Raw genomic sequence first — 23,858 nt, 5'->3', positions numbered from 1 at the left:
ACCCAGTCGCGTTTCATCTTCAATGCCCTTGCTGATGGAAGGAGGTTTTCACTCAAAATCTCACGATACATGACTCCATTCATTCTTTACTTTACATGGATCAGTTGTCCTGATCCCTTTGCAGAAAAACAGCCCCAAAGCATGATGTTTCCACCCCCTTGCTTCACAGTAGGTATGGTGTACTTTGGATGCAACTCAGCATTCTTTCTCCTCCAAACACTACGAGTTGAGTTTTTACCAAAAAATTCTACTTTGGTTTCATCTGATCATATGACACTCTCCCAATCCTCTTCTGGATCATCCAAATGCTCTCTAGCAAACTTCAGACGGGCCCGGACATGTACTGGCTTAAGCAGGGATACACGTCTGGCACTGCATGATTTGAGTCCCTGGTGGCGTAGTGTGTTACTGATGGTAGCCTTTGTTTAGAGTGTGCCACTCCACTCCCTCTATATTGCACAGCCACTCACAGGAGGTTTTTTAAATTGATAGTGGATCCAGCATGTCACCCAGTCAGAGGCCATATGCCCAGCAGAGGTGAGTGAAATGAGTTTTAGGGTCCCATCCGAAATGAGGTCACCTCCGCGTGGTGGATGGGGGACACATTTTGATCAAAAAGTGTGCTTAGAGCCTCCATTTTTTTGACCAAGAGAGCTGCTGCAACCTTCTTTTTTGTATACACAAATAACTTAGTCACATGATTTTACCTAAAGTGGACATGCTGGACTTAAACAGGGTCAGCTGCTCCCCACCACCGCCTCGACACATGTTTCGATATCTTCCTCAGGAGGTCTGAGCTCCTGAGGAAGACATCGAAACATGTGTCAAGGCAGTAAAGAATGAATGGAGCCATGTATCGTGAGATTTTGAGTGAAAACCTCCTTCCATCAGCAAGAGCATTGAAGATGAAACGAGACTGGGTCTTTCAGCATGACAAATCCCAAACACACAGCCCGGGCAACGAAGGAGTGGCTTCGTAAGAAGCATTTCAAGGTTCTGGAGTGGCCTAGCCAGTCTCCAGATCTCAACCCCATAGAAACCTTTGGAGGGAGTTGAAAGTCATCACCGCTCTAGAGGAGATCTGCATGGAGGAATGGGCAAAAATACCAGCAACAGTGTGTGAAAACCTTGTGAAGACTTACAAAAAACGTTTGACCTCTGTAATTGCCAACAAAGGGTATATAACAAAGTATTGAGATGAACTTTTGTTATTGACCAAATACTTATTTCCCACCATAATATGCAAATAAATTCTTTAAAAATCAGACAATGTGATTTTATGGATTTTTTTCCTCATCATGTCTCTGGCTGACTAAATACTTTTTTTTCCCCCACTGTATGTATGTATGTATGTATATATATATATATATATATATATATATATATATATATATATATATTTTATTTTTTTATTTTTTTTTATTTAAACTTTTTGGAAAGTGGGGGGGGGGGGGTGATTCAAATGTTATTAGGGAAGGGGATAATTGACATTTGTAATAATTATTTATTACACATTTTTTTCACTATTTTTTAGTCCATCCATAGGGGACTATTACTTGCGACGATTGGAGGACACGGAGCACGGTAATGTATTGTATACATACCTGTTGGCACTTTATATACCTGGCTAGGACTGTTTTTGTCGGCTGTCCCTCACCTTTTTTGTGGGTTGTTTGTATTTTAAGGGTTGGTTGTTTTTAGTGGGAGGGTCCTGTCATATTAGTATATATGTGATTATCAATAAGGTTTTGTACATTTTTGGATATTTTTTTGACGTCCTGGTATTTTTTGTAGCGTTGGATTATAGGTTTAGTATTGTTGTTTACCGACACTTATACTTTGGGTTGTGTAACTGCTAGGAGTTGTAGGTTGGTGATGCTGTTTTTAACCTAAATCTTCTGTGCTAAAGTGAAGCCTGTCTAACCCAAGAGTTGGCGTCTCCGTGATCCAATTCCCCCTGAAGATGTTACAGTACTCTGTACTCCTTACTGTACTGGGAGAGAAGACTGGCAGACATTTACTTTTAGTGAACCATTGTGTTTATTGGATATATATCAATCTGGCTACATTGTGACACGTAGCGGTCTTTAAAGGCTAAGAAGATAATACCAGTTGTCTTGTCTTTGAGAGGAAATATTATTGCAGGTAAGATCCTGGTCGATAGTGTAAAGCTCAACCTGTCAGTGGTGAACGGAGACTGATTCCTGATGGGTGTTATATAGTACATAGAGGAAAGAAGAAAAGAGCCGGTGTTCCTAATTTAAATGATAGTAACCTAAAATAAAAAATATACAGTTGGTTTTGTTGAATGTATATGAAAAAATTGACAAATACCCTGAACACATAATTTTTTTTTTTTTTTTTTTAAAGCCTATTCAGCCAATGGCCAAACTTTACAACAATCCCCTGATAGGCCATCTCCTATTCCAATAAAACCTCCAAACCACTGAGGGTTAATTCAGGCGCAGGCAATGGATCGTGGTATGTGCAGCAATGCTGATAGATGGCTTATAGGAAAGAAGGATCAATGTGGATAACCAAGGGTCATTTATTTCAGAACAACGCGTTTCAACGCCGGAGCAGGCGTCTTCCTCAGGTTCATATCAACAATACAATTACATGTAATTTATACAAAAAAGTACCGTATTCCTAAGGGCAGTTGGCCCACGTCACGCCGCAAAGCTGGGAACTGCCCTTAGGAATACGGTACTTTTTTGTATAAATTACATGTAATTGTATTGTTGATATGAACCTGAGGTAGACGCCTGCTCCGGCGTTGAAACGCGTTGTTCTGAAATAAATGACCCTTGGTTATCCACATTGATCCTACTTTCCTATAAGCCATCTATCAGCATTGCTGCACATACCACGATCCATTGCCTGCGCCTGAATTAACCCTCAGTGGTTTGGAGGTTTTATTGGAATACTGAACACCACAAGGTGTTGGAGAGGGACCGGCTGCACTTTGGACATTTTCCTATACACGATCACCAGAGTTGCGCCTGTTTGTCAGCACAACTCTTTGGGTAAGCGCAGATTATTATTATATGCGGTTCCTACCCATCGTTTATTGCACTACGGAGCGCTCTCTGTGTTTTTTTTGTATAGGCCATCTCCTATGGCGGCTTCAGGTAGCCAGACACAACATATGTCAGGTACAGTGTCCTGGGAGGGTCAGATGTTTAGTGGACAGGAGTTGTGCGCCAAACATAAATGGTAAGGTGAGACACACTTTGCAAGCGCATCACACTTTTAAAACCTTCTTCTTTATTGTGCACAGGTGAGAAATATTCTAGTACCAAAATGCACCTAAAATCAAGTGGAATAAGATAGCAGCATAGTTGACGCATTTCGGATCGTTCGATCCTGAAGGATCGAACGATCCGAAATGCGTCAACTATGCTGCTATCTTATTCCACTTGATTTTATGTGCATTTTTGTTTCACTAGTTATGAACTGTAGAAATGTACAGGAGCAGAGTACAGGGGATGCTTTATATTCATCATAGAAGCTGTTATCAGACCTGATGTGCTCTATGGCTTTATTATGCCCGGGTAGGCGTAGGCCGAAAGCACTGAGTGCATCATCCACTATTCTCCAGTGTATCGCTATGTGCCTGTTCACCATCCCGACTTCCTTCATCTTCATAAAGCAAGGTCCCTTGTCAGGAGGAAGGGGGGCAGAGTGACGCAGTATTTTCTCCAAATCACTGGCTCCCCGCTGATGGTAATTGCCGATCACTATGTAGGAGACAGATTAAACTGTTAGCTATCGCCTCGGAAGAGTTATTTTTGTTTAGAGGCTAAAAACTGCTCACAATGCAAGACTGAAATAAACCTGAACCATTTAAAGGACCACTACCTAAACAATTCCAAACCTTATACTGTGCATGACATACCTACAGACCTACCTATTGGTCTACCTATTGGTCCCTACCTATTAGTCCTACAGACCTACCTATTGATCTACCTATTAGTCCTACAAACCTACCAATTGGTACCCTTTGGCTCTGTCCCTAATTTTCCAATCTGTAGCTGACCCAGCTTGACTAGCCTTCCAACCTGTTAGGCTAGGTTCCTCATGCACTTTGCTAAGCAGGAACCATTGCCTAATTTGGGCTGCCACCGCTTAGGGTGGGATCTTCAATAAGTGCAAGTGCAAAGATAGGGACAAGGGTGCGGTAGAGATTAGAGCAGCACATCCCTGCCCTATACCTTGTACGTGTATTGTGGTGACTCCTAGCCTGATAGGCCAAGTAGCTCCATGTGGTTGCGGCTCGTTTTGGCTATCATATTGGCAAGTACCAGCATTATCATACAATGCAGGCACAGGCAATGTTGTGGGTCCATATTTTCAATAGTTTTTTTTTTTTTTACATGAAGCTTTATTTCCACACACATTTTTTTTTAATCCGTATTTGATTTTGACCATCAAAAAATTACTCAAAATACTGTGTGGGAACACAGCCCTATAAAAAGAGTTTAGTCTGGTGTTCAGTTCACGTAACACATTTCTTTATGCATCTTACAGATGCTTATTACAGTGGTCCCTCAAGTTACAATATTGATCGGTTCCAGGACGACCATTGTATGTTGAAACCATTGTTTGTTGAGACCATAACTCTATAGAAACCTGGTAATTGGCTCTGAAGCCACCAAAATGTCATCCAAAAATTGGAAAAAGTGAGGATTAATGTAATATAAGTAGATAACTAATACAGATAAATCAAGTCCTTACATATAAAAGTAAGAAAGATCTGCTGGGAGCTGTAAATCACTGTCTATGTCAGTGATTCCCAACCGCGGTGCCGCGGCACACGTGTGTGCTGTTCGCCACTGGCCGTGGTGCCGCGGGATTTTGCTGTGATTTATTTTTTTTTTTTAAATATCCCGCCCTGGCCTGCGCGCTTATGACTGGCGGCGCAGGGGGGAAGGGAAGCCTGCGTGTGCACTGCGCACACAGCGTCCCCCTCCCCACTGCGTCCCCTGTGTCCCCCTCCCCATTGCGTCCCCTGTGTCCCCCTCCCCAATGTGTCCCCTGCGTCCCCCTCCCCCTTCTACCTTGCGGTGCAGTGGGCCGAAAATGGGTCCCTGGGGCGGAACGATCTTCACCTGCGCCGGACTCCCGTGCCTGCCGTGGACCTGCAAAGCTGCGCGGACCGGCTTGCTTAAGGTACTGTACCCTTTCCACCCCTCTGTTACCCCTTCTCAACCCTGTCCAACCCCCCCCCCCCCCGCCATCACCCGGGTCCACCGTATACCACCCCCCCCTGTCACCCATGTCCACCCCCCCTGTCACCCATGTCCACCCCCCCCTGTCACCCATGTCCACCCCCCCTCCTGTCACCCATGTTCACCCTCCTGTCATCCCTTTCACTCCCGTTCACCCCCTCCTGTCACCCATGTTCACCCCCTCCTGTCACCCATGTTCACCCCCTCCTGTCACCCATGTTCACCCCCTCCTGTCACCCATGTCCGCCCCCCCCTCCTGTCACCCAGTCCGCCCCCCCTCCTGTCACCCAGTCCGCCCCCCCTCCTGTCACCCAGTCCGCCCCCCCTCCTGTCACCCAGTCCGCCCCCCCTCCTGTCACCCAGTCCGCCCCCCCTCCTGTCACCCAGTCCGCCCCCCCTCCTGTCACCCAGTCCGCCCCCCCTCCGGTCACCCAGTCCGCCCCCCACCTGTCACCCAGTCCGCCCCCCCCTCCTGTCACCCAGTCCGCCCCCCCTCCTGTCACCCAGTCCGCCCCCCCTCGTCACCCATGTCCACCCCCCCTGTCACCCATGTCCACCCCCCCCCGTCACCCATGTCCACCCCCCCCCGTCACCCATGTCCACCCCCCCCCGTCACCCATGTCCACACCCCCCCTGTCACCCATGTTCACACCCCCCCCTGTCACCCATGTTCACACACCCCCTGTCACCCATGTTCACACACCCCCTGTCACCCATGTTCACACCCCCCCTGTCACCCATGTTCACACCCCCCCCGTCACCCATGTTCACACCCCCCCTGTCACCCATGTTCACACCCCCCCCGTCACCCATGTTCACACCCCCCCTGTCACCCATGTTCACACCCCCCCTGTCACCCATGTTCACACCCCCCCTGTCACCCATGTCCACCCCCCCCGTCACCCATGTCCACACCCCCCCTGTCACCCATGTCCACCCCCCCCTGTCACCCAGGCCGCCCCCCCCTCCTGTCACCCATGTTCACCCTCCTGTCATCCCTTTCACTCCCGTTCACCCCCTCCTGTCACCCATGTTCACCCCCTCCTGTCATCCCTTTCACTCCCATCCATCCACCCTCCTGTCACCCATGTCACCCATGTTCACCCTCATCCACCCTCCTGTCACCCATGTTCACCCTCCTGTCACCCATGTTCACCACCCTCCTGTCACCCCTGTTCACACCCATGTTCACCCTCCTGTCATCCCTTTCACTCCCGTCCACCCCCTCCTGTCACCCATGTTCACCCTCCTGTCACCCATGTTCACCCCCTCCTGTCATCCCTTTCACTCCCATCCATCCACCCTCCTGTCACCCATGTCACCCATGTTCACCCTCATCCACCCTCCTGTCACCCATGTTCACCCTCCTGTCACCCATGTTCACCACCCTCCTGTCACCCCTGTTCACACCCATGTTCACCCTCCTGTCATCCCTTTCACTCCCGTCCACCCCCTCCTGTCACCCATGTTCACCCCCTCCTGTCATCCCTTTCACTCCTGTCCCCCCCCCCTGTCCACCCTCCTGTCACCCATGTTCACCCTCATCCACCCTCCTGTCACCCCTGTCCACCACCCTCCTGTCACCCCTGTCCACCACCCTCCTGTCACCCCTGTCCACCACCCTCCTGTCACCCCTGTCCACCACCCTCCTGTCACCCCTGTCCACCACCCTCCTGTTATCCCTGTCCACCACCCTCCTGTCATCCCTTTCACTCCCGTTCACCCCCCATCACCCATGTCCACCCCCGTCCAACCCTCCTGTCATCCCTGTCACCCCCGTCCACCCTTCTGTAATCCCTCTGTCATCCATGTTCACCCTCCTGTCGACCCATGTCCACTCCTCTACACCTCTCTGTCCACTCTTCTACACCCCTGTCACCCATGTACGCTCCTCTATACCCCTCTGTCCACTCCTCTAAACCCCTCTGTACACTCCTCTACACCCCTTTGTCACCCATGTACGCTCCTCTACACCCCTCTGTCTGCTCCTCTACACCCCTGTCACTCATGTACGCTCCTCTACACCCCTCTCTCCACTCCTCTACACCCCTGTCACCCATGTATGCTCCTCTACACCCCTCTGTACACTCCTCTACACCCCCCTGTCCACTCCTCTACACCTCTGTCACCCATGTACACTCCTCTACACCCATGTACGCTCCTCTACACACCTCTGTACACTCCTCTACACCCCTTTGTCACCCATGTACGCTCCTCTACACCCCTCTGTCTGCTCCTCTACACCCCTGTCACTCATGTACGCTCCTCTACACCCCTCTCTCCACTCCTCTACACCCCTGTCACCCATGTATGCTCCTCTACACCCCTCTGTACACTCCTCTACACCCCCCTGTCCACTCCTCTACACCTCTGTCACCCATGTACACTCCTCTACACCCATGTACGCTCCTCTACACCCCTCTGTCCACTCCTCTACACCCCTTTCACCCATGTACGCTCCTCTACACCCCTCTGTCCACTCCTCTACACCCCTCTGTACACTCCTCTACACCCCTGTCACCCATGTACGCTCCTCTACACCCCTGTCACCCATGTATGCTCCTCTACACCCCTCTCTCCACTCCTCTACACCCCTGTCACCCATGTACGCTCCTCTGCACCCCTCTGTCTGCTCCTCTCTGTCCACTCCTCTACACCCCTGTCACCCATGTATGCTCCTCTACACCCCTGTCACCCATGTACGCTCCTCTGCACCCCTCTGTCTGCTCCTCTACACCTCTCTGTCCACTCCTCTACACCCCTGTCACCCATGTATGCTCCTCTACACCCCTCTGTACACTCCTCTACACCCCTGTCACCCATGTACGCTCCTCTGCACCCCTCTGTCTGCTCCTCTACATCTCTCTGTCCACTCCTCTACACCCCTGTCACCCATGTACGCTCCTCTACACCCCTCTCTCCACTCCTGTACACTCCTCTACAGCCCTGTGACCCATGTACGCTCCTCTACACCCCTCTCTCCACTCCTGTACACTCCTCTACACCCCTGTCACCCATGTACACTCCTCTATACCCCTCTGTACACTCCTCTACACCCCTGTCACCCATGTACTCTCCTCTACACCCCTCTGTACACTCCTCTACACCCCTGTCACCCATGTACGCTCCTCTGAACCCCTCTGTCTGCTCCTCTACACCTCTCTGTCCACTCCTACACCCCTCTGTCCACTCCTCTACACCCCTGTCACCCATGTACTCTCCTCTACACCCCTCTGTCCACTCCTCTACACCCCTGTCACCCATGTACACTCCTCTACACCCCTCTGTACACTCCTCTACACCCCCCTGTCCACTCCTCTACACCCCTGTCACCCATGTACACTCCTCTACACCCCTCTGTACATTCCTCTACACCCCCCTGTCCACTCCTCTACACCTCTGTCACCCATGTACTCTCCTCTACACCCCTCTGTCCACTCCTCTACACCCCTGTCACCCATGTCTGCTTCTCTACACCCCTGTCACCCATGTACGCTCCTCTGCACCCCTCTGTCTGCTCCTCTACACCTCTGTCCACTCCTCTACACCCCTGTCACCCATGTACGCTCCTCTACACGCCTCTCTACACTCCACTACACCCCTCTGTACACTCCTCTACACCCCTGTCACCCATGTACGCTCCTCTACACCCCTCTCTCTACTCCTGTACACCCCTCTGTCCACTCCTCTACACCCCTGTCACCCATGTACGCTCCTCTACACCCCTCTGTCCACTCCTCTACACCCCTCTGTCCACTCCTCTACACCCCTGTCACCCATGTACGCTCCTGTACACCCCTCTGTACGCTCCTCTAAACCCCTTTGTCACCCATGTCCACCCCTCTACATCCCTTTGTCACCCATGTACACTCTTCTACACCCCTCTGTCACCCATTTAAAAAAAAGTTCGGCACCTAATAGATTTGTTTTGCAGGTTTAACGGTGAAGAATTGTGTGTGGAAGAAATCGTGATGATGGCCCGGACCAGATGGAGAAGAGAAGACAACATTGCAAATTAGAGAAGACGTCATTGGTGAGTTGCTGTATAAAGCAGCACTTTAAACTACATACCCACTGATAAATAAATATAGTGCATTGCATTTTTTACCATTTCCCCCTTTTTTTTTTGCTCGTCAACCTCTGTAGCGGTGCCCCGCGGAATTTTTTTTTTTCGAGGTGTGCCCCGACCCGAAAAAGGTTGGGAAACACTGGTCTATGTAGAGGACAGGAGCTTCTTCAGGGTCCTGTACAGTACACAGTGTCCTAAAAAAGTAAAATGGAGCCGCCCTCACCTGGTGTCCAAAGGAGCAGCTAACCCTGGCACAGGTAAAGAGTAATACAGAACATGTAATACCTCCCTGTACTGTAGGGGGCGCTACAAGGCAGCCAGTCAGTGAATGCACTTCAGTAATACAGAGGTTTTACCAGTGAAATGTCCATTCTGATTGGTTGGTTCTTCCAGCACAGGTATCACAGATCTGGACTGTCCATACATTGTATGTTGAGTCTGGTTTCAAGTTACAGTGATCCAGAAAAGACCATTGTATGTTGAGGCCATTGTAAGTTGAGGAATCACTGTACTTTGCTGTGAAAGAATATATTTCCTTCCTATAATATTCAAGCTAGTGATGTAATGGTTGTAATGAAGTATCAGGTCCCCTTTAATACCTAAAAAAAAAAAACTAGTCCTTAAATGGGCACTCTCATTAAAAATTTTTGCAATTGCACTCCTTATGGTAAAAAGAAAAAAAAAAAGATGAAGTTTTCTGTTTTATTTGTGTTTAAAAAAGCTGCCACTAGGTGTCTCCCTACTTGTCCAGAGCACATTTCCCCTGCCTTTCTGAATTTCCTTTTTGCCTGACCACAGTGCTCTCTTCTGACACCTCTGTCCATGTCAGGAACTGTCCAGAGCAAGAGAGGATTGCTATAGGGATTTGCTCCTACTCTGGACAGTTCCTAAAATGGACAGAGGTGTCAGCAGAAAGCATTGTGGTCAGACAGAAAGGAAATTCAAAAAGAAAAGAACTTCCTCTGTATTATACAGCAGCTGATAAGTACTGGAAGGATTAGGATTTTGTAATAGATGTAATTTACACATCTGTTTAACTTTATTTAACAAATATGCAAAATGACATACATTTAAAATAAAGAAATAATAAAATCAAGGCACCACAAGAACAACTGCAGAAATGTGCAGAGAGTAGGGCCGGCTGAAAAACATGGAGTCCAGGGAAAGTACACTTGTAAACAGGGTTAAGACCAAAAACAGCAGGCACAAAACCACATTACACAGTAAGTCAATAAATATCAAGTATATAGAGGATAGATTACAAAAAGTATAAATACCATAATTAGCACAAAGGTACAAAATTAATGGACATCCTGCCATGCACTGCCTATCTCCAACCCCAACGTACGCTTTGCTTGTGCTTCGTCAGGGGACGCCCCCTGACGAAGCACAAGCGAAACATACGTTGGGATTGGAGGTGGTAGTTAGGCAGTGTATGGCAGGATGTACACGCCCCACCCATCAATGCAAGTCTATGGGAGGGGGCATGACGTCTGTCAGAAAAGCCGTTTCGCTCACAGGTCATAATAAGAATGCAATACCCCTCCATTTACATCAACAAAATCACATTTAATAGCCTCCATTATTACTACTTTTAGCCTTTTAATGGCTTTGCCTGTGACTTAATTCTCATATATTTTCGGCAACTTATCATTTATTTATTTTGTGTATTACTCCTTCTTCGTTACATAATGTAGTAGCAGGAGGCTGGAAGCCTAGTCATCCTTTTGATCCGGAATGATTTGAGGTTTAACTCCCCCCAAGGCTAAAATAAGGAACAAGAATGCAAGCTTGTCATATTTTTATCAGAATCCTTGCAGAAAGCTGCCCGTGAATTAGTACATTGGGATAAAGCATCTTTTCTGGAAATGTACTGCCACAGAAGGATCGGGCTGGAGATTTGCGAGCCAGGCCTCACTGGAGCTCACAGTAATCGTGTCTGTTCATTTCTAATTGCAGACCTCCGCCGCTCAAGACGCCGTCAGGAAACAGCCGAGCGATCCGCCGCACGTCACAAGGGACAAGCAAGCACATAAGTAAGGATACTTCTATTCTCTTGTTTTTTCTTATTTTTTTTAAAGAGGCCAAATGCCAGGTCCTATGACAATATTTTAATAAAAATAACAACATCCCATTAGGCAGGTTACATTAAGCACGATATCTTTTGCCGCCAGACATATTGCACAATATGCATCACAGCTCCCCGGGCAGGCTTGCACTAACCATAAATATAAAAGTAGACACATACTTAGGAGGCTGACATAGTAAATCACATTTTATGTCTTCCATTATGAGTAGTATGTTTTATTTTCACCTTACCCTGTCTGCACGTTATTTGGCCTAATAAAAATTTAAACTCCAAAACATTTTAGGCTTAAAGCGTACCTGTCATGTCACAGAAAAAAATGATGCCTTTATCATACATAAGAAGACAAAAAGGTACCCACACTCACCGCTAGGAAACAGCAGGCCAACTTCTATGGCATCTCAGACAGATCTGACTTCAGGCTGACAGCAGGGCGCTCAAAGTGGAGGTGACTGCTGGCAAAGTTTTGCGCAGATCGCGCTTCTTCATACGAGGCCAGAAGAAGCGCGATCTGCGCGAAACTTTGCCGGCAGTCACCTCCACTCTGAGCGCCCTGCTGTCAGCCTGAAGTTGGATGTGTCTGAGAGGCCATAGAAGTCGTTCTGGTGTTTCCTTGCGGTGAGTGCGGGTACCGTTTTGTCGTCTTATGTATGCTATTGAGTGACTTCGGGTTTCTTGGTTCCCAGCACCTCCGGACCCACAGGCATCAGGACTCGGCGTTGTTACAGTGACAGATCACTAGCCTCCACAGTACATACTGACATAATTGGTCTTTCTCCACAGCAGTGCCCTCTAGCTTGTGTTAGTTAATATATATATATAAATATATATATATATATATATATATATATATATATATTGTGACCCCTCGACTTATGATGGCCTCGACATATGATCATTTCAACATATGATGGCCTCTCAGAGCCCATCGTATGTTGAGGGCAGCCTCGACATATGATGCTGCTGTGTGTCGGGGCCATCGTACAAACAGCTATCTGACAGCGCTGACAACTTCAGCAACTGACAGATAGTTGTTTAATGTGCCCCGTGTGCCCCGTTCTGCCTCCTGTTACTCACATGTTGTCCTGCTAACTCACGCAGGCTTCCACTGTGAGCTCTGTGTAAGCCCCGCCCCCCAGTGCAGCCATAGCCAATAGCCTGGAGCATCTTGCTGCAGGCATCCAATGAGCTGCTGGCTGCCCTCCCCTTCCTTTCCTATAGAGCTGTAGTCGGCAGGATCGTAATGGAGGACATTCTGTCCCCCCTGAAGGTATTTAAAGAACTGTACAGTACTGTATGCGATGTCACACATCACATACAATACATATACACACTATACACCCCATACATCAATGTTTCCCTATCAGTGTGCCTCCAGCTGTTGCAAAACTTAAACTCCCAGCATGCCCAGACAGTCAATGGCTGTACATGCATGCTGGGAGGCACCCTGGTTTGTTAAACACTCCCCATACACTACACATACAATGGTCATCCCAGAACCAATTAGCAGTTTCTCATAGAGATATGTATTCAACATACAATGGTTCTGAGGCCCCAGAACCAATTACCATTTTTACATAGACATATGTACTCGACATATGATGGTTTCAACATATGATGGTTCTCCTGGAACCAATTAATATCATATGTTGAGGGACCACTGTATATATATATATATATATATATATATATATATGTTACTCATTAGGTCATGCAGATTTTTTACATGTCTTTTTTATGTGTCTAGCTTATGTATTTGGATCACAAATCCCTCCATTCTGCTGCTTGCTCATTCTGACATCCACTGCATGTCCAATCACTGCAGGCTGATCTATAACCCCCTCCTCTCTGTTTTCATGCTGCAGTCTGATAGGACAGGAGTGAGCACAGAGTAGAGCTAGACCCGCCCTCACTTACTGGACTTTGTCACTTTGGACTGGGCAAAAGATAATGCTGCAGCCGGACAAGATTATGGTTTGGATGATATGGGAACCCCTAGTGGTCTTTTCTTTAAAAAAGGAGGTAGATTTTTTTTATGAAGTATATTAGAAAGGTTAATGTTTTTCTAAGATGAATTTCGCAAAATTAGTTTAGAGTCTGGTTTGGTAATAATTTTGAAAGTTGCCACATGAAGTCATATAGGTCCGTCAGGACTGTGTGCAACAGCATCCCATATTTGTAGTACCAAGACATCATAACTCTAGGAGCCCATGCACACTATGGATATTCTGCTCAGGATTAATCATGAGGGGAATCTGCTTGCAGCAGAATCCTACTGATCTCAATTGGATTCTGCTGCTCTGTGCTGTGGAACTTCTGACAAGGATTCAGATTCCACCAAAAGAATGTTCATTTTTTCGACAGGAATCCTATCGAAAAAAGCCCATTAGTCTATGGGAGTGTTATTTTTCTAACCTTATTTCCACTGTAAAATTTAACACGAAATGAGTGCCGATACAGGGTGGCACACTTCTGCTGACGGAATTCAGCAAGGAAATTATTTTCTATGGTGTGCATGGGCCTTAACCCTAAGTTAAAGGGGTACTCCGCTGAAAACATCTTATCCCCTATCCTTTTGGCTAGGGGATAAGAAGTTTTCAGCGGAGTACCCCTTTTAGGTTAAAGGGGTACTCTGCTGCTCAGCGTTTGGAACAAACTGTTGGACGTTGGAGCCGGGAGCACGTGATGTCATAGCCCCACCCGCTCATGATGTCATGCCCCACCCCCTCAATGCAAGTCTATGGGAGGGGGGCGTGACAGCAGTCACGCCCCCTCCCATAGACTTTCATTGAGGGGGCGGGTGTGACATCATTAGGGGGCAGAGCTATGACATCACGTGCTCCCGGCTCCAACGTCCGGAGCAGTTGATCACCAAAATGGCAGCCACCATTTTTACTGATTTTCCCAAAATCCTGAAATCCAAATGTTTTGGGACATTAGGAACAAATCTATTTCTGCTCGAATCCTTTAGCTCATCTCTAGCTATGACTCTTGGACAGAATAATCACAGATCTCTTGTTTTTACTATATAAATTGTCTTTCTTGGAGACTCATGTTAAGCTGGTATTACACTGTAGATAGCTGTTGACAGATGTCTCGCCTGATCGCCTCCATACACATAGAGTTGTAACGATACCAGAATTTGAACGTTGATACCTCCCCTCCTAGCTCTATCTGTATACTGCTGCTATCTCTATGGGGTCAGGATATATAGTAGATATTCTCCTTCCCAAGGCTGTGTTCACACATTGCATTTTTACTCTGGTTTTGCATGAAAATGCATCAAAACGTAAACTAACCTCAACCCACTTATAATATCAGTTCTCCTGGGTGGACTTCAGCACCAGCAGCCTATTTAGATGACCGAGCGCTGTGATAAAACTCCACCCCCTCTCTTTGTAACACCAGAGGAATTATGGGAAATGTAGGCAGCATTAGTAAATCATTATAGTGATTGAATTGCAATCAGTATGGCTGCAAACTCATGGCTGCCACATCAGCTCAAACAGGTAAGCACAGGGCATACACAAGAACTGCTACAGCCTTTTATGCTGTTTATAAGCAAAATAATAAGCAGAAGGGATTGAGTGAGAGGTTGTCTAAGCTCAGCTACTATATTGCTAAAATTTCCATAAACTAAACCTTTCCGTAAATGTGAAATAAAGTGTCTCACCACTCGTACTACAATTAGTCTCTCCAGTGCCTGATAAAAAACCGGTCCAGGTCGAAACATTTTTGTACCAGTTTTATACATTTCAGGTTTCCTTCTCTTATTATAAGTAGGACTAGTGTTCAAGTAAGAACTGCAAATCACTTCTAAGAAGCCAATTTCCTTACACGTCTGCTGTAGTTTAATCTCATGTTTAAGAGTAAAGCCTCTGTGCAGGGTTCAGATCCGAATGACTGAGAGGATTAAAGGGACAGGGGCCACAGAAGTAAGCATACAGGGAGCGAGAGAGAGGACGAGCCACTGGCTGAATAGAAGGGGTATGGCACGTATATTCACCGCCGAGCATTGTATTACTTGGAGAACTGCAGAGATTGCTGAACATTTCTCAATAGGGAATTAAGTTCCACTGTCTTAGCTGCCGCGCACAGCCAACATCAAGCATTTACAGAGCTTTAAAGGGGTACTCCGCCCCTATACATCTTTTCCTCTATCCCAGGGGTCTCAAACTTGCGGCCCGCGGAACAAAATTTTGTGGCCCGCTGCACAGCTCCAGGCCCCTATGTTAAAATAGGCCCAGAGGCTCGCATAGGTGGCCTAATGCATAGGCCGCCAGGCGCTTGCACTGCGTCTGCCGTTGTGACCACGGTCACAGAAGACTAACCGCGGTCGTGAGTGGTGTTAATAGAGCTTGTAGGGGTGTGACCGATGACGCACATCGGACGTAGAGCTTGTATGCTTGTACGTCGGTGGGCGGAGTCTAGCTGCGCCGGCGTACAGAAGGAAGACAGCGTTAGCAAACACAGCAGCAGTGAAGCCACAGGAGCCTGCTCGGTACGTTAGATAGTGGTTGTTTTAGGGTGGATGGGGCATGGGGAACAGTATTATAGAGAAGAGGAATATGGCACAGTGAGGGTGTGAGGGCAGTGCAAGATTGAGGAACTGTAATGGAGGGGAAGGGGGATGCGGGCATGAGGTACAGTTATGAAGGAGGTGCAGGCAGGAGGCACAGTATTGGATAGAAAGGGGGGTGAAGGCATGAAGCATTGTAATGTGTATAAATTCAGAGGGCGCAGTGTGTGGCAGTATTATTCATAGGACGCAGGGTGTGGCAGGGTTAAATTCAGAGCATTATGGGGGCATTATATGTGAGGTGGGCATGATGGGGGCATTATATATGAGGGGCACCTGATGGGGGCATTATATGTGAGGGGTGCATGATGGGGGCATTATATGTGAGGGGTGCATGATGAGGGCATTATATGTGAGGGGTGCATGATGGGGGCATTATATGTGAGGGGTGCATGATGGGGGCACTATATGTGAGGGGCACATGATGGGGGCATTATATGTGAGGGGCGCATGATGGGGGCATTATATGTGAGGAGCGCATGATTGGGGCATTATATGTGAGGGGCACATGATTGGGGCATTATATGTGAGGGGTGCATGATGGGGGCATTATATGTGAGGGGTGCATGATGGGGGCATTATATGTGAGGGGTGCATGATGGGGGCATTATATGTGAGGGGCACATGATGGGGGCATTATATGTGAGGGGCGCATGATGGGGGCATTATATGTAAGGAGCGCATGATGGGGGCATTATATGTGAGGAGCGCATGATTGGGGCATTATATATCAGGGGCGCATGATTGGGGCATTATATGTGAGGGGCACATGATGGGGGCATTATATGTGAGGAGCGCATGATTGGGGCATTATATGTGAGGGTGCATGATGGGGGCATTATATGTGAGGGGTGAATGATGGGGGCATTATATGTGGGGGCGCATGATGAGGCATTATATGTGAGGGGCGCATGATGGGGGCATTATATGTGAGGGGCGCATGATGGGGGCATTATATGTGAGGGGCGCAGGATGGGGGCATTATATGTGAGGGGCGCATGATGGAGGTATCATATGTGAGGGGTGCATGATGGGGGCATTATATGTGACGGGCACATGATGGGGGCATTATATGTGGGGGCGCATGATGGGGGCATTATATGTGAGGGGCGCAAGATGTGGGCATTATATGTGAAGGGCACATGCGGCCCAGCCTCACCCAGCCTCTACCTCCAGTGGCCCCCAGATAATTTGTATTTGAGACCACTGCCCTATACAAAGGACCGGGGTTAAGATGTCTGATTGCGGAGGTCCCGCAGCTGAGACTACCGCCATCTCTGTGCAGCCACACACCCCTCGTAATTTTCATCATAGGTATACCTCAACTATGAGAGACCGAATGGGAGAAAGAATACAGGAAATCACATTGAAGAATATCTAATTAATTAATTGATCAATTCCAATTTGGTAAAATAAGTATTTGGTCACCTACAAACAAGCAAGAATTCTGTCTCTCACAGACCTGTAACTTCTTCTTTAAGAGTCTCCTCTGTCCTCCACTCGCTACTTGTATTAATGGCCCCTGTTTGAACTTGTTATCAGTATAAAAGACACCTGTCCACAACCTCAAACATGTAGGTAAATGAAGAAAGGTAGTCCAGCAGTCCCTTAAAACGTAGATCCTTTATTTCACTTTTCTTTAAAAATACAGAGCACACACCATCCACCTTCACCTGGTCAGCAAATAACTCCTATGGACGCGTTTCGAACGCATGCGCGTTCTTGATCACCAGGTGGTGATCAAGAACGCGCATGCGTTCGAAACGCGTCCATAGGAGTTGTTTGCTGACCAGGTGAAGGTGGATGGTGTGTGCTCTGTATTTTTAAAGAAAAGTTAAATAAAGGATCTACGTTTTAAGGGACTGCTGGACTATCTTTCTTCATTTACCTACAAGTTTCAAGCCTGGCCGGGCTCGGGTCCTTGCAGACCGTGGAGGAGGTGAGCTGAGAGAACTTTATTTCTTATTCATTTGTTATGCACAACCTCAAACAGTCACACTCCAAACTCCACTATGGCCAAGAGATGTCGAAGGACACCAGAAACAAAATTGTAGACCTGCACCATGCTGGGAAGACTGAATCTGCAATAGACGAGCAGCTTGGTGTGAAGAAATCATCTGTGGGAGCAATTATTAGAAAATGGAAGACATAGAAGACCACTAATAATCTCCCTCGATCTGGGGCTCCACGCAAGATCTCACCCAGTGGTGTCAAAATGATCACAAGAACAGTGAACAAAAATCCCAGAACCACACGGGGGACCTAGTGAATGACCTGCAGAGAGCTGGGACCAAAGTAACAAAGGCTACCAGCAGTAACACACTACGCCACCAGGGACTCAAATCATGCAGTGCCAGACGTGTCCCCCTGCTTAATCCAATACATGTCCGGGCCCATATGAAGTTTGCTAGAGAGCATTTGGATGATCCAGGAGAGTATTGGGAGAATGTCATATGATCAGATAAAATCAAAGTAGAACTTTTTCATAAAACTCAACTCGTCGTGTTTGGAGGAGAAAGAATGTGGAGTTACATCCAAAGAACACCATACCTACTGTGAAGTATGGGGTGGAAACATCATGCTTTGGGGCTGTTTTTCTGCAAAGGGACCAGGACGACTGATCCGTGTAAAGGAAAGAATGAATGGGGCCATGTATCATGAGATTTTGAGTGAAAACCTCCTTCCATCAGCAAGGGCATTGAAGATGAAATGTGGCTGGGTCTTTCAGAATGACAATGATCCCAAACACACCGTTCGGGCAACGAAGGAGTGGCTTCGTGAGAAGCATTTCAAGGTCCTGGAGTGGCCTAGTTAGTCTCCAGATGTCAACCCCATAGAAAACCTTTGGAGGGAGTTGAAAGTCCGTGTTGCCCAGCGACAGCCCCAAAACATCACTGCTCTAGAGGAGATCTGCATGGAGGAATGGGCCAAAATACCAGCAACAGTGTGTGAAAACCTTGTGAAGACTTACAGAAAATGTTTAACCTCTGTCATTACCAACAAACGGTATATAACAAAGTACTGAGAGGAACTTTTGTTATTGACTAAATACTTATTTCCCACCATAATATGCAAATAATTTTTTTTTTTTAATCAGACAATGGGATTTTATGGATTTTTTTCTCATTATGTCTCTCATAGTTGAGGTATACCTATGATGAAAATTACAGGCCTCTCCCATCTTTTTAAGTTGGAGAACTTGCACAATTGGTGGCTGACTAAATACTTATTTTTCCACTGTATAAAGCCGGAATACCCCTTTAAGGTATTAAAGCAAACTCTACCTTTCCTGCAGCTGATGGTGGTTGCCTAGCTTATAAAATCTCCTTTTTATTTCTCAGATAAGATGTCAAGGAGGCACAACTTCCAATGTGCAGCATAAAATATGCATAGGATACTGTATATGTGATTATACCCTTATGGTATGTTCACACATGCTTATTTTGCTGCAATTTTTTAAGCTGATTTTGCTACCCATTGACTTCAACGGGTCACAAATTCCCTGCAGAAATTGAGAAATTAACGTGGAATTATATTCGTCAGGAAACTCTGCCATTTAGCCAATTTCTGCTCAACTCTCCTAGTTGAAGTGGAATTGGAGCAGAATTCTGTGCAGATTTTCAGCGTGAAATTCAGGAGGTTTAATCAGAAAATGCAGACTAGGAAGTAAAGCGTGTAAATTCTGTGTCTGTTCCTCACCGTTACCGCTTGAAAAACTATTTCAGCAGGAAATATAAGGTCCCGTTGACTTTAATTGGCTCTTACTGGCATGTTCTGTCAGAAGAATGAACAGGTTCTATCCTTTTGGTGGAATACAATTCCTCGTCACAAATTCTGCCTCTGAAATTCCTTAGTGTAAACAGAATGGAAGAAAGACCATTGAAGTTAATAGAACTATCATTCAAGGTGGAAATGACGTATCATTTGTGCGCGGAATTCCGCATGTAAATTCCTCATTGCGAACATACCCAAAGGGTCTATTCACATGTACAGGATCCTGCACATATTTAATGCTGCAGTTTTAACGCTGTGTTCAGTCATTTATAGAGATGTCCCATACTGGTATCTGGACCGATACTGGACATTTGCACAAGTACTTGTATTCGTGAAAATATCCTAATACCTTATCTGATACCTTCCAGTGGGTTTCCCAGCCTGCAGGTATCACAGAAGTGCCCTGTGCACGTCACCGAACTATGCAGCGCGCTCAGCAGCTGAGCGTTCATCATAGCCGAAACCTAGCATAGCATTAACCCTTTAGACATAGTAATCAAAGTTGATTGCGGCATCTAATAGTCCTGAAATTAACTGCCGGTAGCTCAGGGATGCTGATCAGGTTCACCATAGTGTTCCGATCAGCTGAGAGGGCGGCCGGAGGTCCCTCACCATGCTTCATGCCATCCGATTGTCGCTGCTATACTGCAGCCAGCCATGTCAGGCAGTAGTAAACGAGCACCGATAACCCTGATCAGAAATGGCATAGTATTGATCGGTGTATGCAATCTACAGATTGCATGTAATATTCCCCTAAGGGGATTAAAAAATAGTGAAAAAAAAATTTGAAAAAAATAAAATTTATAATAATAATTTATGTGAATTAACCCATTCTCTGAGTAAAGTCTGAATCACCCCCTTTTTCAAAAAGTTTAAATGTTTTAAAAAATGTATTTTTTATGTGAACAAAAAGCCCTTCCTCTAATAAAGACTTAAATGGGCACTGTCAGATAAAAAAAAAACTTTTGATATGTTGTAAAGCATGCAAAACCAATAGATTTTGCAATTGCTTTCATTAGAAAATTTTCAGTATTTCATACTGAAAAAGCCAGTCACACAACTGCCCCCCTGCCTGCTTGTACACATACTAGTCCTGCTGTGTCCATGCATCATCACCTATGTCATGGACACACTTCCTTGATTGACAGCTGTGAGTGCAGGGCTCAGAGCTGGAGGAAAAATCCTCCCACTGTCAGCTTGTGTCCCGCTACTGTGAGTGAGGACAAGCTGGGAGTTGTAGTTTTGCTAATGCTAGGGGAGATGTGAGCAGACAGCATACTGAGGGAGGGGGTGGAGACCTGCACAGTGAGGCCACGCCCCCTCCATTTGAGAGGAATTCAGACTAGTGAGCTAAATTAAAAGTGTAATAAAGAAAAAAAATTGGGTCATCATACTTAAAGGGGTCCCAGAAAGTTAAACAGATTTGTAAATTACTTCTATTTAAAAATCTTAATCCTTCCAGTACTTATCAGCTGCTGTATGCTCCAGAGGAAGTTCTTTTCTTTTTAAATTTATTTTCTGTCTGACCACAGTGCTCTCCGCTGACACCCCTGTCTGTCTAAGGAACTGTCCAAAGCAGGAACAAATCCCCATAGCAAACCTCTCCTGCTCCGTACAGTTCCTGACACGGACAGAGGTGTCAATAGCGAGCACTGTGGTCAGATTGGAAAGAACTACTCAACTTCCTGTGGAGCACACAGCAGCTGATAAGAACTGGAAGGATTAAGATTTTTGAATAGAAGTAATTTACAAATCTGTTTAACTTTCTTGCACCAGTCTAATAAAAAAAAAATTCCACCCTAGTATCCCTTTAAATTTTTTTTCTATTTACTCGCCATTGAAATGTCTTGCTTGTGTTTTTTTTTTTTGTGTTTCCTTTGTCCTCTTCGGGCATGGTGACGTTCTCATACTGATGACATCACACGGCTGTGGTGGTGGTGGTGGTTCCGGTAAGTGCAGCTGTCATTGCCCGTCGTGTGTCATCAGCCTGAGTGATGTCATCTTTGATGCTGGAACACTGTAACCAGGGATTTTACTATTAATATTAATACTTTTCTTTTTCTGTTTTGCAGAGGTGTATATAAGGTTTTCTCCAAGCAAAATGCAGCAAATAAAAAGAAAGACACTGCCCGAAAGACAACAAAGCCGAGTAATACTCCTAAGATGAAACATTAACTTGTCAACAGCCATACAGTGTAAAGGTACAGCGCTCCCATGCACCTACATTTATTACTGCTCCATTTTCACAATTCCCAACATCTAGTTCTAATACAAATTCCCTGTTAGGTCAGTCAGGGTCACTACTGTATTTCAGGAATGTGAAATGTCAGAATAATACTAAAGACAATGATTTATTTCAGCTTTTATTTCTTTCATAACATTCCCAGTGGCTCAGGGGTTTACATACAATACACATGGTTAGTATTTGGTAGCATTACCTTTACCTTGTATAACTTAAAGGGATACTCCGGTGGAGAAAAAAAAATTCAAAATCAACTGGAGCCAAAAAGTTAAACAGATTTGTAAATTACTATTTAAAAATCTCAATCCTTCCAGTACTTATCAGCTGCTGTATACTACAGTTCTTTTCTTTTTGAATTTCCTTTCTGTCTGACCACAGTAGTAAAATAATTTTTTATTTTAATTTCATTGTTACATTTTTAATAAAACATTTTGCATAATATTCATCCGCCTTTGTCTTTTCATATCATTGTGTAATTGATGGATTATTATCTGTTATCTGGAACATATAATTATGTGCAGGATTTCTCTATTACTTTATGAATAAAGTTTCATATTTTTGGGAGTCTTTCTACCAGACTCTGTGAGATGTGATATGACTTTATCTGAATGATTTTTATGACAAGTTGTGTGTGTATATATATATATATATATATATATATGCACAGTATGGTATATTAACAGCAATTCATTCTAACAAGTAAAACACTTATGGCTTTATAGAAGAGGGAAAAGTCAAGTGGCAGACCATTAGCCTAATTACTTTGGCCTAAATAGACTGGAGAAAATATATACCACTTCGGGCCCGGAATAGAGGCGTTGCCTTGACGACAACACAGAGGGACGTTGCTAATGAACGTCCCTGTGCGTTATCGTCAAGGCAACGTGACTATTCCGGGGCCGGTCCCGAAGTGCGGAGAAGTTGTAGTTTTGAAACCTCTGGAGGTCCGCAGGTTGAAGACCAATGAGGGTGGAGAGTTCACTCGAGTATAAGCCGAGGGAAATCGTGCTGAAAAACTCGGCTTATACTCGAGTATATACGGTACTGTTATATTTCCTGTTGGAGATAAAGGGGTACTTCGATGGAAAATATTTTTTTTTATTTAAATCAACTGGTGCCAGAAAGTTAAAAAGATTTGTAAATTACGTCAATTAAAAAATCTTAATCCTTCCAGTACTTATCAGCTGTTGTATGCTCCACAGGAAGTTCTTTTCTTTTTTAATTTATTTTCTGTCTGACCCCGGTGCTCTCTGCTGACACCTCTGTCCATGTCAGGAACTGTCCAGAGTAGGAGCAAATCCCCATAGCAAACCTCTCCTGCTCTGGACAGTTCCTGACATGGACAGAGGTGTCAGCAGAGAGCATTGTGGTCAGACAGAAAAGAACTACACAACTTCCTGTAGAGTATACAGCAGCTGATAAGAACTGAAAGGATTAAGATATTTTAATAGAAGTCATTTACAAATCTACAACTTTGAAAGAAAGGGCTGGCACTAGAGACTGGCTTTCCTGTGTTATAAATGGATTACACTAGTGTGTGAACTGTATATGCACTGAATGGTGATGCAATGCCGCAAAAAATTCACAGTCCAATGTGTTCAATAGAAATTAGAAACAAGGCTGCACTCACCATAACTTCTTAGCGTGCTTTATTCTTCCATCTCTGAACAATACAGGGTTACGGGTACAGGGTGCAGGTGTGTGTAAGAGCGACATGTGTTTCACGATAGTCGCGCATCTTCCGGCTCTCAGTTCTACCTGCAGTTTCCGTCCTATATGTAGTTCTCCCCCTTCACTCACCTGTATTATAATTTCCAATCTCCTTGAACAACCGGTTCAATCGGAGCGCCGTCCATTCATCGAAGGTCATGACGTTC

The 23,858-nt window shown here is 45.7% G+C and overlaps 1 protein-coding gene across 5 annotated transcripts in view; it reads left to right on the top strand.

Moving 5' to 3' along the window:
* CCDC169 (coiled-coil domain containing 169) overlaps window positions 1-22,459 on the top strand; it is a 63,651-nt gene extending 41,192 nt beyond the window's left edge. The window contains exons 7-8 of one of the 5 annotated variants that reach the window (XM_056561927.1): window positions 11,260-11,336; window positions 21,812-22,459. In XM_056561927.1, coding sequence (XP_056417902.1) covers window positions 11,260-11,336; window positions 21,812-21,914 — 180 coding nt within the window. In that variant the 3' untranslated portion in view covers window positions 21,915-22,459. Of the gene's footprint in view, window positions 1-1,859; window positions 2,110-2,145; window positions 2,230-3,108; window positions 3,151-11,259; window positions 11,337-21,811 lie in introns of those variants that run through there. The other 4 variants (XM_056561924.1, XM_056561925.1, XM_056561926.1 and 1 more) reach the window with 4 other exon arrangements.
* Window positions 22,460-23,858: the final 1,399 nt, after the last annotated feature.

Source organism: Hyla sarda, chromosome 2, assembly GCF_029499605.1.
Source record: "Hyla sarda isolate aHylSar1 chromosome 2, aHylSar1.hap1, whole genome shotgun sequence".
NCBI classification, from domain to species: Eukaryota; Metazoa; Chordata; class Amphibia; order Anura; family Hylidae; genus Hyla; species Hyla sarda.
This window is presented reverse-complemented; position numbering and strand designations above follow the sequence as displayed.